Source organism: Aulostomus chinensis, chromosome 11 (assembly GCF_037954235.1).
Source record: "Aulostomus chinensis isolate RoL2024-O1b breed Wild chromosome 11, RoL_Achi_v1.0, whole genome shotgun sequence".
In the NCBI taxonomy this organism is placed as follows: domain Eukaryota; kingdom Metazoa; phylum Chordata; class Actinopteri; order Syngnathiformes; family Aulostomidae; genus Aulostomus; species Aulostomus chinensis.
The window spans coordinates 10,609,309-10,627,117 of record NC_141330.1 but is presented as its reverse complement, the minus strand read 5'-3'; the positions used below and the strand labels follow the sequence as shown (position 1 = coordinate 10,627,117).

The 17,809-nt window shown below is 43.4% G+C and overlaps 2 protein-coding genes across 4 annotated transcripts; both read left to right on the top strand.

The window, feature by feature from the left end:
* Nucleotides 1-95: 95 nt before the first annotated feature.
* LOC147253275 (meiotic recombination protein REC8 homolog) lies at nucleotides 96-7,384 on the top strand. 3 transcript variants are annotated; one of them, XM_086217195.1, is made up of 17 exons: nucleotides 96-221; nucleotides 1,276-1,344; nucleotides 1,421-1,563; nucleotides 1,648-1,723; nucleotides 1,811-1,931; nucleotides 2,027-2,117; nucleotides 2,824-2,894; nucleotides 2,975-3,053; nucleotides 3,138-3,252; nucleotides 3,334-3,502; nucleotides 3,888-4,086; nucleotides 5,280-5,437; nucleotides 5,616-5,658; nucleotides 6,100-6,184; nucleotides 6,258-6,338; nucleotides 6,430-6,524; nucleotides 6,959-7,384. In XM_086217195.1, exons 1-17 carry the CDS (start codon nucleotides 166-168, stop codon nucleotides 7,060-7,062), a joined length of 1,755 nt encoding a protein of 584 aa, XP_086073321.1. In that variant the 5' UTR covers nucleotides 96-165; the 3' UTR covers nucleotides 7,063-7,384. The 3 variants fall into 3 exon arrangements, with proteins under 3 accessions (XP_086073321.1, XP_086073320.1, XP_086073322.1); XM_086217194.1 differs by having other exon boundaries at nucleotides 3,135-3,252; XM_086217196.1 differs by lacking the exon at nucleotides 96-221 and adding an exon at nucleotides 577-695 and having other exon boundaries at nucleotides 3,135-3,252.
* Nucleotides 7,385-7,809: 425 nt separating this feature from the next.
* clk2b (CDC-like kinase 2b) lies at nucleotides 7,810-12,787 on the top strand. The gene is made up of 11 exons (XM_086217193.1): nucleotides 7,810-8,112; nucleotides 8,572-8,662; nucleotides 8,743-8,809; nucleotides 8,899-9,015; nucleotides 9,093-9,259; nucleotides 10,662-10,756; nucleotides 11,702-11,831; nucleotides 11,917-11,999; nucleotides 12,080-12,159; nucleotides 12,259-12,349; nucleotides 12,425-12,787. The coding sequence occupies exons 1-11, from the start codon at nucleotides 8,047-8,049 to the stop codon at nucleotides 12,599-12,601; spliced, it is 1,164 nt and encodes a 387-aa protein (XP_086073319.1). The 5' UTR covers nucleotides 7,810-8,046; the 3' UTR covers nucleotides 12,602-12,787.
* Nucleotides 12,788-17,809: the final 5,022 nt, after the last annotated feature.

The following is a 17,809-nucleotide window of genomic DNA, read 5'->3' as shown; positions in this document are numbered from 1 at the left end:
AGGTACTTGATCATTTGTTTTCACTGTTTTTGACCAATCAGCTCGTCCGACACAAACGCTGGTCATCAGCCAGCAGCCCTCGGACACTCCGGCGCCGGTGGATGAGCCTTCAGTGACTTCAGCCTTGAACTTCTGACTTTATTCATCCATTTTCTCTAAGAAAACATGTTTTATTACCCCGCAGTTTTAAAGCGTCACACAGGATGTTTCGCTACTATTTGGTGAGTCAGAAAGTCATCGTATTACCAACAGTTCATCAAATTTTGAATTTATCATTTGTTCAATTTTTAAAATGTATTGGTAAAATTATTTTAAAAATAAATTACCCCATATTTTGACTTTTTAATTAAAAAAACGGTTGATTTCAACTTTTAAAGAGACGTATTAATGCCACAATTATCGAAGTCAGACATCCGTTAGCCGACTTGTGACGAGAGAAGCACTGACGTTGACTTTCCCCCTCAAGTCTTTCTGCAGTCTCAGAGTTTATTTGGCTTTCAAGTGGTGACATCGTGGGTGCGTGAAACGCTGGTTTCACGTTCGTACCTCAGACATTTTTGCCGGGTTTCCGGTGCAGTGACGTGTGTCGTACATGCAGAAAAGGCTGCAGGTGCGTCCGCGGCAAAGACAACAAGTGGGTGCTCAGGTGTAAACAGTCGATCGAAACCTACATCAAAGACCTTAAAGCTTTGAAGGTAAAGCCAAAGCTTTCGCCATGAAGAACAAGACGAGTGTGCGGTGCACACCTGGCGCGTGTGTGGCAGAACATGGAATGTTGCAATGTTTTTATCAGGTTCATTTAATGTACGGACCAGGAAAAAGCGGCTCGCAGGGACTCTGTGAGTAATAAACGCGAGGCCGATCAGAGAACAGAAGCTTGAATGACTCATGAAAAAAAAAAAACTTGAGGGATCCATCAATTGGCAGATAAACAAACACAACCATTTTCACCTTGCAAAAACAAATCTTGGTTGATTTCTTCTTACTCTGACGTCATGTTGAACTATAAGAGATTAGGAGCAGACACTTTTCCAGATAGTTCTTAATCTCTAAATATCTAAAAGCCGGGTTGTTGGTCTGATAATACTTCTGTTTCAGATGGGTCAATGAGGTTGAGGTGATTTGGATACTGATATATAAAAGCAAGGTGGTGTGTGTGTGTGTGTGCAACTTGTTCCACCTAAACCTATTTACTGTTGCTTGTTCCTCTGGAGAGGTCCTGGATTATGTAATCTCCCTCTGTTAACCTGATGGATTAAGTTTGTGTCCACGCAGGCTCGTGGCTACGAAAGGCGTCAGAGTTCCACGCCGTGACTTCCTCAAAGTCAACGTTAAAAGCACCTGGTGAGGAGACATTCTAGTCAGTTGATTCATAACTAGATAAACTCACTCCACTAACATGAAACTAACGCCCGTGCAGTGAAAACATCATGAACTACGTGCTGGAGAAGGTCCCGCCCCCTCGACCCGGTCTGCCGAGACCTCGTTTCTCCCTCTACCTGTCCTCCCAGCTCCAGTACGGGCTCATTGTGGTCTACCACCGCCAGTGTGCTATTCTCCTGGGTGAGGAATCCCCCACAGATGAGAGAAGGCTGCGACATGTTGGCTGCTCCTTCGTCTAACACCTGAGAGTCTTTGTCCCCTCAGAGGAACTTCAGTCTGTCCTGGGCCAGCTGGTAAAACAGAAGACATGGCAGAAAATCGATCTGGACGAGCAGGGCAGGTGAGTCCATCCAGGAGCTTTGGGATTCACACATTTGTCTGCTTTTATGAACACAAACTGACTGCCGCTTCCTGTTGCTGGCCTCAGACAGACTCTGCTCTTCCAGGATGCTCTATCCCTGTTGGAGGAGACGGAAGGAGCTCCAGACCCCTTGTTTGGAGTGATGCACCTGCTGGAGGGCGTGGCCAGTCCTTCTACGCTGATGCAGGCAAGAGCGTTTAGTTCCCACATGGATATAAAATGATAACCATCTAAATGGTGGTTGATGGTATGGAAGTCGTCTGTCTGCTCTCTGTCTCTCAGATGGGGAAGAAACATTTGAGAGAAGCTTCACCTGAGCAGCCGGAGCTGAGCACTGCAAGTCCAGCTGCTGCTGCTGCTGCAGGAGAGAGCGGTAGGGTCATGTGATCTGGTGTGACGGCATCAGAATAATGATGCCTCCAGGGCAGCGGATTAGAGCAAATTTAACGGGATGTGACGTCTATGCAGTCACAGGAAAGAAAAGGAGACACAGTTAGAGCTCATCTAGGGGGTCATTGAGGACCTGGACAAGTCATTGAATATGAAACCTGCAACTTCCAGGCCTGGAGAAGCATTTCAAAACCAAATGAAGCCAGAAAATTTTGGAAAAATCATGAAGATTTGCTTCACGCATACCTGCATATTATCGTGAATGTGGTTGAGTTAAGATTGACCCATGTTTTGGACTGTATGTCGTTTATAATCATGCAGCTTGTCTTTAATTAAATTTACAGTGATAAATTTGGACACGAATGTTTCGGTTTATTTTTCAAGTGTAAACAGACATATCAGAGAATGTTTGATCCTGGAAAACATCCTCAAACATGGAAAAATCATGGAAATGCATTGATAACGCAAATGAACCCCGTCTATAAATAGAATATGGTCCAGTTTCTAAGCATAGATGATAATTACTGATATTAGATACATCAACATGCTTCTGTACTAGCCAGTGTCTGGAGTCTGGGGAAGCTGTGGAGCAGGAAATGTTGTGTTGCTGGACGTCACTCAGCAGCAGCAGAGCTCTTTAATTATCGCTGCATTAGCCGGAGCATCTCCCAATATTTCTATTGTTCCAGCTGGAATAACTGCATCTCCAGAGGCCATTACTCTACGAGAGACGGAGCCAGCCGCCATCCCGGTTCCGGAGGTACAGCTGTCACATGTAGAGGCATAAACATTTTTAGATTTCACAGCGGTCTCCTCATTTCTTCCTCCGTCTGCTCCTAGTTTGAAGGTGTGGAGCTTTCCGATCATCACCCTGATACCATTGACATCCTGATGGCTCAACCAGATGCTTTCCCAGAAGGTGAGACTGCAACAATCTGGATGTTTATGGGTTTTAACAGATTGTGAATAGTGCTTTTTTTTTCTTCCCCTCGTGCGACAGAAGATGTGGAGGGAGGAGAGGTGACCCCAGCCGAGCAGGAGCGGGAGACCCAGAGGGAGAGAAGAGAAAGAGACCAGGAGAGACAGAGAACCGGAGACCTGACTGGATCCTCTCTGGAGTAAAGATCCACAACACTGCACATGGACACAAACACACACTCTGATGGCACACACACTGATTGTGTTTCTACCTGTGTCAGATTACAGCCCACCACCGTCTCTAATGGAGGCACCACCTTACTACCTCAGGAAGAACCCGGCCCACCCACTGAGGCGACTGCATCCCCTTCCCGTCACCTCACCCCCGTCTCTGCCCCCATCCTGCCCTCACCTCCTCCTGCACTCCGAAGAAGAGGGATGGAGTCAGAGGTGCTGGCTTTTGTGTTTAAGATTTCAAACCCCGTCATGCCCCCTTATTTCCTGTCTGTCTGCAATAGAGAGGATAGGAGTTTTAATAAATGGCTCTATGAATAAGCTATAAGCCATTATTAATGGTCATTAATGGGTTTCTCAGTCCACCGGGACACATAGTTTTGGCTTAAATCAAGTTCTCATTAATAAAGAATCCTCAGCTTCTTTTCAATGAACCGTCATGTCTGCGGTTATGAATGATTTAAAAAAGGAAGTTTATGAAGAAGATCCACCAAATCTGCTGTGGCAGAGGAAAGCAAGAGCATGCTGGAGGAGGAGCTCTGGCTCCTGTAGCTGATCTTTATGGCGTCTATCATTGATAAATACACTGTCTTTCCTCCAGCGTGTGCCAGTTCCAGAGGCGAGGGTGCAGCGGAGGAAGAGGCAACTGATCTTCTTCGATCCAGAGACCCAGATCCCCCAGGAGAAGCTGCAGCAGCAGATCGACAACCCCGTGATTGAGACCAGAGCTCTCCTGTTCCCACCGTCGGAGTCTCAAAGGATGCGCCCTGCTGCGGAGTGCCTCAACAACCCCTGCACCTGTCAGTAGAACATAGCGCCACGAACCCTCGCTGCTCCCAAACTCAGCCAAAACAGCAGCCGGCTGTTGCAACATCAGCAATTAGAGTAACTCTCTTGATTAAACTATTGAGCGTCTGTTAATTATGGAAGTGAACGAGTCTTGTTGGGATTTGTTGTGATGTCATACTCCTCCTATGGAATGACCACAGGGGGAAATAACCACCTGGAAACGGTGGCTGGAGTGCTTTGATGTTTTAGCACCTTGACTGGGTCTCCAGTTTAAACTCTTTAATCTCAGCTGGGAGATGATCTCTGATTTCTGTGCCGGTGCGACAGGTGAAGCCCCGCACCTGCTGCACCGCAGCAGGGGTCGACCTTCCAGAGGTAGCCGACCTCTTCCTAGGAGCCGTTCCACTCCCACGTCCATCACTCGATGATTTAAAACTGGTAGCCCCGTACCAGCAGAGGCAGTAGAGTATTCATCGATTCATTCCTTTGATAGGAGAACAGTCTTTGATTCTACACGTAGAAAATCAGGAAAACAGTTAAATAAATCATACAACCTGGTTGTAGTTGGATAGGGGAGGGGAAATGTCGGCTCCCAGCTCTCCTTTTTTGGATGTGAGTCCTTTGGAGAGTCTGATTGAAAAGTTGAGAAAAACTCTACAATTCTGACTAACTGATCATTTGATAACAAAAGATCTCCTCAGCCTCGTCTCGTCAGGGCAGAGACTCTCGTGATGGCCGACGAACGCGGCGCCTCTCCTGCTGTGTTTGCGGTTCACTTGCCTCTCCGTCCAAAAGTCTCTCTTTGTTGCTCAAACCCAGCTTAAAACCCCAGGACTGAGCTCTTCAGATGAAAACTTCTCACTGGATACACGGCTGCAGGAGAACCTTTACCTGAACCAGACTCAGTTATACATGCCAGTCCTCCTTCTCATGGAGAAGTCACGACACACGCCTCCATCATGGAGGGCTAAACTGAAATATTCAGCCATTAAAGACACACATGCCAATGATCATGCGACCTCTTATTTTACACGACTACTTTTGCTGTAAACTCTGCTCATCGTCTTTATCGATGCTGAGGCCTCTAAAGGGTAGTAGCTTAAGAATATATAGTAGCATGTTCCCCTCCTGATTCTGTTTCAAATGAGGTGACTCCCGTAACCTTAACGAAAATAAAACATAGAGCTATTTTTTCCCCCTGCAGCCCTGCCTGAGGAGTTGCTGTTACTATGGAGACAGGCTGCCACCATCACACCTTTGCCTGGCGATGACCTGCAAGTTGGGGAGAGAGGACAAGAATCTACTGACTCTGAGAGGGAGAGAGAGAGGGAGGTGGCCGAAAGAGAGGAGGACAGACCTGAGGTCAGCTCTGAGGAAGTTTGGATGGGTGTTTCTGTGGAGCCTTTTTGTCTGGTGACAGGAGAAAATGAATAACTCTGTGTGTGTGTGTGTGTGTGTGTGTGTGTGTGTGTGTGTGTGTGTGTGTGTGTGTGTGTGTGTGTGTGTGTGTGTGTGTGTGTGTGTGTGTGTGTGGATTCAGGTCCCCAGAGATGAAGCCGAACCAGACACGCTAGACTTTTCAGGTAAAACACATTTAAAGTTCACAAATGAAGCCACTGGGGAGGAGAGGCGTTTTGATATTAAAAGGCTAGTGCACCAAAAAATGAAAGCTGACCTCCTATCTTTTCCCCTTCATGCTGATTGGAGGTTGCGTGGAATATTTTTAGCCCAGAAACACTGCTGGATTTTCGCAGGAAAAAAGTGTTCCAGTCCTCTTTGAGTGAACTGTCCCTTTAAATATAGTGGGCTGGTTTGTGTACAACAGGAGAGGAGATCATTAAATTGTTTGTGCTGCTCTTGCACCTCGCGCAAGCTAACCAGTGAACCTCTAACCTGGAGGTCAGAGGTCAGAGGTGGGAGGGTGAGGCATGTATCACTTTTGGTTAAGGGTTAAGTTGAGCCTCCAGGGAATGAATGTAAGCTAATGCAGCACCCTCACACTCAACTGAAGTGTGTTTGTCAAGGTCAAGGGTCACTACCGCTGGAGAGCTCTGATCAGAGGGAGGAGCCTCCAGAGATCTCCCCCATGCACCCGCCAGACAGAGAAGAGTAAGTAAACACGGGAAGACGAGAGTGAATATGCCAGCGCTGTCATTGCTCACCAGCACATGTATGTTGGCAGGTCCGTCATGTCCAGATCTGTTTCCACACTGCAGGACATCCCAGAGGAGCTCCCAGGGAGAGAATCAGCAGAGTCTCCTGGGTGACAACATCAACACCTGCTCCTGAACTTGGGGCACATTCGCAGTTTACGTGCATTTAGCTGAAATAATCCCACGTTTCCATGTGTTTAGGTTGATGCCGGAGTACGAACCTGAGTTATTTCAGTCTCTTCTACCACCAGAGGCTGACCGCAGAACCATCAGCAACATTTTTCAGAGGCTCTTGGGTAGGAAAAGCATTTTTGTTTGCATCTCATCTCCGGAAGGATGAATTTTACAGCATCAGAACCTGAGGAAACAGTTTAGTTCCTATGTGATTGGTTGTTCAGGCCTGGAAATTCCACCAAGACTTAAAGGAACACTGCAAATTTTTGGAAAATCAATTAAGATTTTGGACAAGAAGCTGCTCTGTGTGCGCGTTAGAGAGCAGAGACCAGTTTACAGCCAGCTAGCTTAGCGCAATGACCGGAGGAGGATGGGAAGTGTTAGCATACCTCGATGCTGAGCGATACTGCAGCCCCATAACTCCCACATAAAGTACGCAATTTTAAGAAATAAGATAACTTGTTACTTAATATTTCCTCACGTTTTCTATTTTGCATTCTGTCTAAATGAGGTTTGATGGAAAAGGTCAGTAAACTGGTGTGTTTCTTGTGTGTAGAGAGTGTATCCAGCAGGAAGCTGAGTGTGGAGCAGGCCGAGCCGTACGGGGACATCTGGATTCTCCCTGGACCGGATTACAAAACACTGCTTCAGACTTCTTAAAATCACCAGGAAGTTTCAAATGTAATGTCCATGTTCAGTCTGTTGCTCAGGATGGTTTTAAACTTTTCTTGTTTTTCAGTGTATTTCAGGGAAAAGTCGGTATTTAAACCGTAAAACCCAAAGATATTAAGAAAATATTTGTTAATCCGTCATTGACGGGATTTGGTCTTTTGGAGAATCTTGTTGGCATGTTTGAATTATAACATTTCATGGTCATTACTTCATTTTCCTCACGTTTTATCAACTTTTTACATTTCTGATGAATATTTTAACAGTTTTTATTGTTATATTTGAGATATTGAAAGTGTTTTTCTGCGCTGTTCAAACGACATGTCCCTTTGAGACTACAGAATAAATTATTTTAGGAAAAAAAAGTGGTGGTGTTGTTTTCTGTCCCAGAGGAAAGCACGCGATGTGTGTTGGAAGCTATGTGTGCTATGCAGGGCAAGACAGGTGTGGCAAAACATATTGGAGGGGTTAAAGAGGTGTAAGGAGTCGAGTAAGTCGAGGGAAACTGGATCTCTCCCCTCCTTCGCCCCCCCCCCCCGCCACATCTTGAATATACTTTCTCTGGGGGTTGTGACCAAAGTTTATTATTAGCGTCTGTCTCAGCTCTTTCTCTCTGTCTGTCCTGTCTTTTCAGCTCATCTCAGACGCTCACTTTCCATCTCTGTCTTGTACTTCAACTCTCATTCATCTTTTTCTATTCTTCCTCTTCAGATACTTTTTCTTTCTTCTCTTTTCCATTTTACGCTGCTGTGTTTCTTTACTGATTTTTTTTTCTCCCCCTGTCCTTCATTTTTGGTTTCAGCCAACAACACTGACTGCGGGCTATTTTTCTGTCCTCTAGTAAGTCTGGGCCGTTGCTTTTAATGTCCTATTGTCCTGATTTTTTCTCCTCCGCTCCTGGTAGTCTAGTTTTCTACCACTCTACCTCTCACCTTCCTCCATCCTCCTCTCCAAGAGGCTCTGCGCTCCTGCGTAATGGGAAAGACAGAGCTGTACTCCCTTTACAAGAGCTTTCTGGACTGTCTTTGCCTCTGCCTGTCTGTGAGTATCTCACGTTTCTCTGCATGCCTCCTTGATTTCTTTACTTCTCCTTCATCTTTTGCAAATGCATTATTTCTATTTTCTTCACAAACCACGTGTGTTTAGTTTTATGCACACGTCTATACCACGCCTCCCGGTCCTGTACACTGTCTCCTCAGCACATGCTGGGCTTCTGATATTAATAACAGTCTCAGTATGTGGATGAAAATAGAGTCTCCACTCCTGCAAAGAGGCCAGAAGTCATCTGACATTCCTTATTAACCTCCTTTTGAACAAGCTCGGGTCAATTTAAGTTTCAACTCTTTTGAGGTTTTTTTTCTGCTCTCAACTGCAGTCGCATTTTTAATGCATAGCAGAAAAAAGTAAGTCAAGCTGGTGGTGACCTTTGCCCTTTCTGTGGCTCCGTTCCCTGTTTTTTTTTATTCTTTTTCTCACACGTTTGAATGATTTTCTCTCCAGCGAGGCAACAGTGAAGCTGCAGGTGACAATGAGAGGGACAGCAAGAACGGCCACCTGATCTTCAAAAGCGGTGACGTCCTGGAAGACAGATGTACGTATCAGCTCAGTTGTTGTTTGCATCCATCATTAAAAGACCTCGGCATTAATATCTGACCTTCATCTGCCTCCCAGATGAGATACTTGACACGTTGGGGGAGGGAACTTTTGGCAAGGTGGTGCAATGTCTGGACCACGGCAGGTAAAATGTTTCATTTAATAATAAAATCTGCAGCGATATGCAACATGTGTAGTGTTTATTATTTTTGAAGACAGTGTTTAAACATGCAGAGGCGGCAGTCCAATGGCGCTGAAGATTATTAAGAATATGGAGAAATACAGAGAAGCAGCCAAGTTGGAAATTAACGTGCTGGAGAAGATCAGAGAGAAAGATCCAGACAACAAACAGTGAGTAGTTTATGATTTTTAGTTCTTCTTTTATTGGAGATGATGGTTGTCTGTTTAATCCTTCCTGTTCCCCTCAGTCACTGCGTGCAGATGCTGGACTGGTTCAGCTACTACGGCCACGTGTGCATCTCCTTTGAGCTTCTGTCTCTCAGCACCTTTGATTTTCTGAAAGCAAACAGCTTCCTGCCCTATCCCATCAACCACATCCGACACATGGCCCACCAGCTCTGCCATGCCGTCAGCTGTGAGTCCAACCGGCTACGGCGCTTTTTATATTCCTCCTAACTCCTGGATGAATGTGAGTGATGACAGTAAGCAGATTATTCACCGCCCACCCGCAAATGTCACGGCAAACACGCCAAAATTAGAGGGTGAGTGAAAAATGAAGATAGCTGCTTTAAATTCTCACGAGTTCAAACGAAAGAGGCACAAGACTCATGAAGCCATAAACAGATATTCAGCCAGAAATGAGCTTAAATAATAAATCCGTTCAATCTAGATGTTACAATTAGAAAACCGGATTCAAAATATAAACGACATCATGTGGCTGCACAATATGCTAAATAACATCTTATCATGGTTACTCTGACAGTTATTGCAGTTTAACTTGAGATGTATTGAAGTCGGTCATTTTTGGATGTCAGATGATAAAAATAACCAACATTTATACCAACACGAATTATTTAAAAATAAGTGCAGCTTTAGCTCCTTCTTAGCCATCATACGATTTCAATGAAATATGGAGGCAATGGGCAGACATATTACTTCTCTATTAAGATCTTTGCCGGCTTAATTGTCTGTGACAGGATGTTAAAAAAGAATCACCTGTTAAAAGTCCCCACAACTGTAATTTACTCGATGGTTAGGGGTCCACGTCATACCTCTCAACCACTGAAACTATAAAATCCTCCATTATGAAATCATTGTCGTCATCTGATATGGCTGCCATGTGAACAGAACGGCCCACATCCAACAGCAACAGTGACCCAAGTGTCGACCTTATTGAAGTGTCCTGAGTTACAGTGCAGACGTGAATGGAGAGTAAAAACCAGCAGATACGCTCATAGACTGTGTGACAGAGCTGGACGTAGCCTTCAGGCCTGCAAAGAGAAGACCTGCATTCTTTGCAACGGCCAGCAGGGTGTGACTTCAGTGTCTATAGAAATATGCCAGATTGTATAAAAGTTGATGAGAAACTGATCCTCTCGCTCGATTTATTTCATCAGTCATAATTTTTCTAACGATTTGGAAGAATAATTTCTTCTTCAGTGCAGCAAAATGTTTATTTTTATAAATTATTGTGCAAATTAGAGTAAAACAAATGATAAACCAGGGTGTGGCTACCTTGTGTTTACCATGGCAACAAGTAATTCAGGACAGAGGGATACGTCAAACCCTGAGCAGTGATGGGAAAGAGTGCTCGCCGGCTACCTCTGCCGCCATCTCTGGGAAAGCGTTTATCCAAAAATGTCTAGAAAGTGTTGAACACCCAACCAGAGGAGGGCGTGGGCTCACTCCTGATAAAGCGCTCATTCCTGAAAAAGCTCTCTCTCTCTCTCTCTCTCTCTCTCCCTCTCTCTCTCTCTCTCTCTCTCTCTCTCTCTCTCTCTCTCTCTCTCTCCCCTCCTCCCTCTGCCTCACTGCAGTTCTCCATGACAACAGGCTGACTCACACTGACCTGAAGCCAGAGAACATCCTCTTTGTCAACTCCGAATATTCCCTCATATACAACCCTGAAAAGGTTAGATACAAGTGCAGACATCATGGCTGGGGCCTTCGGGGTAAAAGCAGAAGAGAGAGATTGTTTTGTTAAATGCAAATTTGTCTCCGCAGAACCTGTGAATCACCCACATGCAGCCATTTATAGACATACATTTATCCAGGAAAACTGTGCTGGTGACCAAGTTGTTTTTTCCCCCAATAATCGTTTCAGATGAGAAACTGTTTGATTATCTTTCCTCCACCTCTGGTTTTATTTTTGTATTTTCTTTTGGTTATAATAGATTTATATAATTGCTGGGACTTGAACGAACTCCAAGGTTAAACAAACCTGAAAAATAGACAAAAGCAACCAATATATTTATTCAAATATTTTCATGCGATTTATTGGCCCAGTTATTGGTACAACTCCTGTTTACAACTCGTGCTATTTTAGTATTTTTTTAATTAGACTTATTTTGCAATTATGTATGAACCACATTGTTATTTTTTGAGGATTTATTAATATGTTCTTTCACTGAGCATAATATAGCACCAACATTTTCTGAGGGATTATTTTATGGGATTAAATTATCTAATTTGATGGATTTTTTGCTGTGTTAACTTGTTTTTCTCATCTTATCTCATCTCATCTCATCTCATCTTACCTCATATTATGTTATCTCAACTCATCTTATCTTATCTTATCTTATCTCGTCTCATCTTATCTTATCTTATCTTAATTTATCTTATCCTAGCTTATCTTATTTATGACAGAAGTGCCTTTATGAATGTCAACATGCTCACGAGGGCAAAGGTAGCAGGCAGATGCTCAGATCACCATCCTCCTTATCTTAGTTAATCGTGAACTCCCCTACTTTCATTGCATCCTTCCATGAGTTGCTGCCTGTTGCTTCAGTTCGGCTCAAACTGCTGGACTATCCTTCATGTGAGAAGGTCATTTGGATCCTTTTCTCTCCTTCTTCAGAGGTGCAGTGAGAAGAGAATAAATGACACCACAGTGCGACTGGTTGACTTTGGCAGCGCTACGTTTGACCATGAGCACCACTCGGCCCTCATCTCTACACGTCACTACCGAGCCCCGGAGGTCATACTGGGTAAGACATGTTGCTTTAGACTGGAGAGCAACCGGCAGCTGGTAGGCCAGTTGCGTTGGAGCTGAATCTCCTCCGTCTCCTGCAGACTTGGGCTGGAGTCACCCTTGTGATGTGTGGAGTATCGGCTGTATCCTCTTCGAATACTACAAAGGATTCACTCTCTTCCAGGTAGTGTGTGTGTTCACACTGATGGATTAACTTGAAGTTGTTGACACCGGCTTCAATGGTGCATCTGCTGTGACTTGCAGACTCATGATAATAAGGAGCATCTCGCTATGATGGAGCGAATACAAGGACCCATTCCTCAGAGAATGATTCAGAGGAGCAGGTAACACACACACACACACACACACACACACACACACACACACACACACACACACACACATATGTAAACATTGGTTACAACACGACCTTCTCCTTGCAGAAAGCAGACATACTTTCACCGTGGACGTCTCAACTGGAACGAGTGCACCAAGTCTGGACGCTACGTAAAAGCCAAGTGCAAACCTTTAAGGGTGAGCTGAGACAGATGAGGTCTGAAACACAAACTGCTTGAACTCCCTTAAAAAGCACGTTTCTTTCTTTTTCAGAAACACCAATTGTCTCAGGGGACAGAACACCACCAGTTTTTTGACCTCTTGGACAGGATGCTGGAGTACGAGCCCTCCAAGCGTATCTCTCTTTCCTCAGTTCTATGTCATCCGTTCTTCCTGCATCACCTAGGAAGGAGTCAAAATGGTGGGAACAGTTGCAACATGAGCAGATGATGACCTTTAACAGCCCTTTGAGGACCATGAACCATAGTGTTGGTGTGTTTAAGTTGAAGCCCAAAATGCAGTGAACCCACAGTAAAAAAAATGAGACGCACACATCCATCCACACACACACACACACACACACACACACACACACACACACACACACACACACACACACACACACACACACACACACACACACACATATGCACACATATGCACACATGATCAAATGTAGCTTCATCTTGACTGGAGCAATTGGGGGCCCCGCCCACTTTCAACGAGTTAAGACCAGTACGCAAAAGCAAAACACAGAAAAATCTGTGATGCGAAACAAACCTTTTTAATACAAATAATGGATATATCTTTCATTTTTAATACAAGCATTTGTTAAGGGAATCCCCCACTCAACATCCATCCATCAATTTTCTACTGCTTATCCTGTTAAGGGTCACGGGGGGCTGGAGCCTATCCCAGCAGCTTTCAGGCGAGAGGCGGGCTTCACCCTGGACAGGTCACCAGTCCATCACAGGGCCAACACATAGAGACAGACAACCATTCACACTCACAGCCACACCTACGGTCAGTTTAGAGTATCAATCAGCCTCGTCCCCTCTTGATGTCTTTGGACTGTGGGAGGAAGCTGGAGTACCAGAGAGAACCCACACAGGAACAGGGAGAACACGGAGACTCTCACAGAAGGTTCCAGTTCCTGAGCTGGGACTCGAATCTGGAACCTTCTTGCTGTGAGGTGACAGTGCTGACCACTGCACCACCGTGCTGGCCCCCCCCCACCAACATATATAACTGATTATAAATGGGCCCTTTAATGTTATGACATCATATAAATGAACTCAAACTTCTGTCCAAATAACAAATGTCCTTTTTTAGTGACCAATAGCAAAATGATCTCTAAAAAGTTTCAGACGTTTTCTGGGAAAACATTTTTTCTTCATTATTTTTAATGAAATCAATTAGCTGAGCCTTTAAAACCGACATGTATGGTCGGGGATTGTGTAATAAAAACACAATATTCGTATAGAGATGACATGTAATTATACAACCAATATGTGTCAGACAAACCACCAGCCTGCTGAATGTAAATTTACGCTTGAATAACAATGTTGTGTCCATGCTCAGGTGAAAGTTGATTTTCTCCCCATTTATTTAGTGTTTTGCAGAGAAATGCCTTTTAGTTAAAAAAAAAAGAAAAAAAGATAAGCTTTGGGTAATACTTCCTCAGGGTTAGGTGTCTCCTGTTGTCATGGCAACAATATTAAAAGTAACCATGATGTTAGATGTTAAATTTTGACAAACACTTGCTCCCAGGACAAAGTCTGGTCTTTAGTTACACGATATATCATTGTCATTATTATTATTATTAGTAGTAGTAGTAGTAGTAGTAGTAGTAGTAGTAGTAGTACTGTAGGCACTAGCTGGTATCTGGTGTTCCTGCAAAATAATGAATCTACAAACTGATCTGAGGTCCAGACTCCAGACTATTCTGGTTTCCGTGTGTCCAGGTTGCACTGACCAATCACTTTGAAGTGAGTTTTGGCTCTGAACCGGTAAAGAAAGTGTTTGCAGTGAAAGAAATCCAATCTCCCAACTCATCTGCTACTATATGACAACAATTAGCTTTTTAGTTGATCCAACATCGGTAAGTTTGATAAAACACTCAACAATCTCATCTTGAACTACAGTCAAACAACCAAACAGGAAGGCTCAGTCGGTCTGCTGGCTGCTCAGGAGGCCCAGAAACGTTTGCAGGTGCTACTAGAGGACATTCCTCGCTGAAGGGAGGATGAGTGGAGGCTGAATGCTGTGAAATGTCAGTGAAAAGCAAATAACGTGTTGTGATTACACATATAATGCTTTTTTTTTTTTTAATGGTGCTTCATTAGACAAAAATAAAACTCTTGCATCGTATCTGGCAAATTGAACCTGGAGGATTGAGTCTTAAGCTGATTATTATTGGAAAGTATTTCTTTCATTTTAGTTTGATGCTTTTAGATACCAATGTTTTGTAATAATGTTGTGTATGATGTGACTTTTGAGCTGTAAATGAAATTTAGTAACTGTTTTTATGTTTCATACACACACACACACACACACAAACATGCACACATAAACACGCAGGCACATAAACACACATACATACGCACGCATGCTGATATCATTTTTAGCTTCCCTCATTGACATGAAAACAGTGTTTAGCTTCACCAAGATCATAAACACATGCAGTATCATCACTAATACCCACATACAGGCCCAAACAACCACACACACAAACACACACACACACACACACACACACACACAAAAACATACATAGAGCTGCCATTGACTCCCACCCTTCTCTGGTATCTTGATGGAGTGCAACCCAGTAGAGAGCAGAGTCACAAGGCTGTGTGTGTGTGTGTGTTTGTGCATGCGCGTGCATGCGTGTGTGATTCTCTCTCTAGCCTTGGCACATGTAAGATGGGGCTCAGTTTTAGTGTGTGTCTCACTCAATGAGACCTTAAAGTATGTGTTTGGTGTGTATATGTGTGTGTATGTGTGTGTGTGTGTGTTTGTGTTCAACTAAATTTCATACTTCTGCCTTTGTCCACATGTTTCGTATGGATTACTTTCTACACAGTATATTATTTTTTTGTCTATGTAAAATGTGTTTTTTTTTCAGTTAGTGTTCAAATTTAGAAAATACAAAAGTAAGAGACAGGAATTGGACTAAATTTTTTTTTTTATTCCAAGTTTTATTTAAATCATCAAAACAACTGAAAAACACAACTGGACTGAAACTTAAGGTGGAAAAACACAACTTGAAGTTTAAGGTGGACTGACTTTTGCAGGAGCTTCTTCAGATGCTTTAACACCCTGTTGTGTGATTAATGAAGGCTTCACACACACACACACACACACACACACACACACACACACACACACACACACACATACACTCTCTCTCTCACTCTCTCTCTTTCTCTCTCTCCCTCTCTTTATCTCACTCTCTCCTGCATCGTACACTGGCAGATTCAGATTTTAGTGCCTGAAGTTGTAACATCTCCTGGTAAAGGAACTCTTCCTCCGTTATGCCTTCAACTGAAAGTCTAAAAATAAAAATACACGGAATGATTAGAGCATGACAAATTCCTGAATCAACCACATCAACTAGAATCCTAATATGTTCAGGATTAAATGTGAGAATATAATAGGACCAGCGATCCTGATAAATGTTCATGCATGAATTTGATTTATTAGAAATCCTCACGTTTGGTCTCCTTCAAGAAAAATAATCTTTATCTTTCGTGAAGTGAAATAAACATTCAGCTAAACATGTTAAGTGTTCACCCCATGAAGGCGACTTTTATTTAATGTTTTATGTATTGGGGTCATCATGCTAATAAGATATGAGGAGATGTATATTTGCTATTTTTAGTGTTATATTAATATTTATGCTGTGCTATATAATATTTTATGTATCCTTCATCCCTTCACTAAGAAGTAGAAAAGTTGGACCTGAAAAAATTGTACGTTTTACTGTAAAGGATTATGTAAAGTATATGTGAGTGGTTCGTAAAGCTGCAGGTTTTCATTTGTGGATATTAGTTGCCAAGAATGTTTGACTTGGTGTGAAACTGTAACGACAGCTGGGCCTGGATAATGTGTGTGTTTGCTGTGTCATGTTCACATACTGAGCATTTGTGTGACCATGTGTACACGCTTGCTGTGTCACAGTAATTGAGGTTAACAAGCTAACATCAGTTAGCCTTTTTTCCTCTGATACCGTGGCCTCACGCCATCGCTGATCTTTTTAGTTTGTCAGTGGGATTGCGTGTGTGTGTGTGTGTGTGTGTGTGTGTGTGTGTGCGTGTCTAAAGCAGGTTTTTGTGTTAACTAATGAAGTGAAAAGTGTGAGCAGGTGTGTTTGTGTGTGAGTGTGGTAGTGTCAGTGATAGTGTGTCACACGTGAGCACTAATCCACCTGAGAATCCCCTAAGTGGCTCGTTCTAGTGGCCTTGCATGGAAGCTCTGATTCACACACACAAACTGTGTGTGTGTGTGTGTGTGTATGTGTGTGTGTGTGTGTGTGTGGTAATCATGAGCTATTTATGTACCAACTGATAATCTCAGGGATTGTGCTGTCTTGTAAATGAGACAGGTTTCAGGATACATTGAGCGTTAGACTCTTACAGGGACAGTCATCATGTGCCTGATCTTTAGCAACGGTGCAGGATATATTCTACATTTCTTCCTTCAACAGGCCACACAACTGATCTCGGCTGAGCGAGCTGAGGGGGGTGTGGCTTCTCCTTGTCATCTTGTTAAAGTATTAAAGCATCCTTGGCTCTCAGAATTGGAGGGAAGGGGAGGAGTGTCAGGAATCCAAGGGGTTTTGAGTTTGTGGGGCGTGGGTGTGTGCGTGTGGGGTTGAAGCCAAGTACAGCACCGGGGTAGAACACCAAAATAATCATGATGAGTCATTCAAAGACACTCAAACATTAAAAAAGGGACAAGAGAAAGTCAGGAGGGATGCTGCAACAATTCTCAGGTTTGATGATGGTGCTTGCGAGTCAGTAACCGCCACATATACAACAGTACTCTCAGTCTGCATTTCTTAAGTGGTCACATCAATATCAAACTATATAACTTTCCAAGTTTCTGTGCCAAGTCCTTGTTCCAGACGGCACCAGGTCAGGTCTGAGTCACCACATCCAGGACTGTCCAGTCATGAAGACAATCAGATGAGAGAAATGGACGAATCGTCTCTAATCTGTCTGGAAGTGTCTCACATCAGATGACTCATTCAGGCTCCTTTGGAGACAAAAATGCAGCGATGAGTATGATTAGTCACTGATTAAATTGAAGTGTGTTCTCTGCCTCACTTAGTCCTCATAAAGAGCAAACATTATATCACTCTGGTCCACATGAAATTAAAAAAGATTTTACTTTCCATATACATGATTCTGTTTCTACACTTCTGTTTCAGCTAATACACAACTCTCTGTTGGCTTGGACCCCCCAATCCCAGGACTTCTCTCTGACCTCAGATCAGCCTATTGCCAAATAAGCTAGTGTTAATTTTATGCTACATTAAGGCATTCACAACAACAAAACAAACCTCCTTTAATTTTGCAAAATACATCTTTAAACTCCCTTGAGGTGGATTTTGGCTTTTTTTTTTTCAAAAGAGTGACTGTGCAAGACGGGAGATGA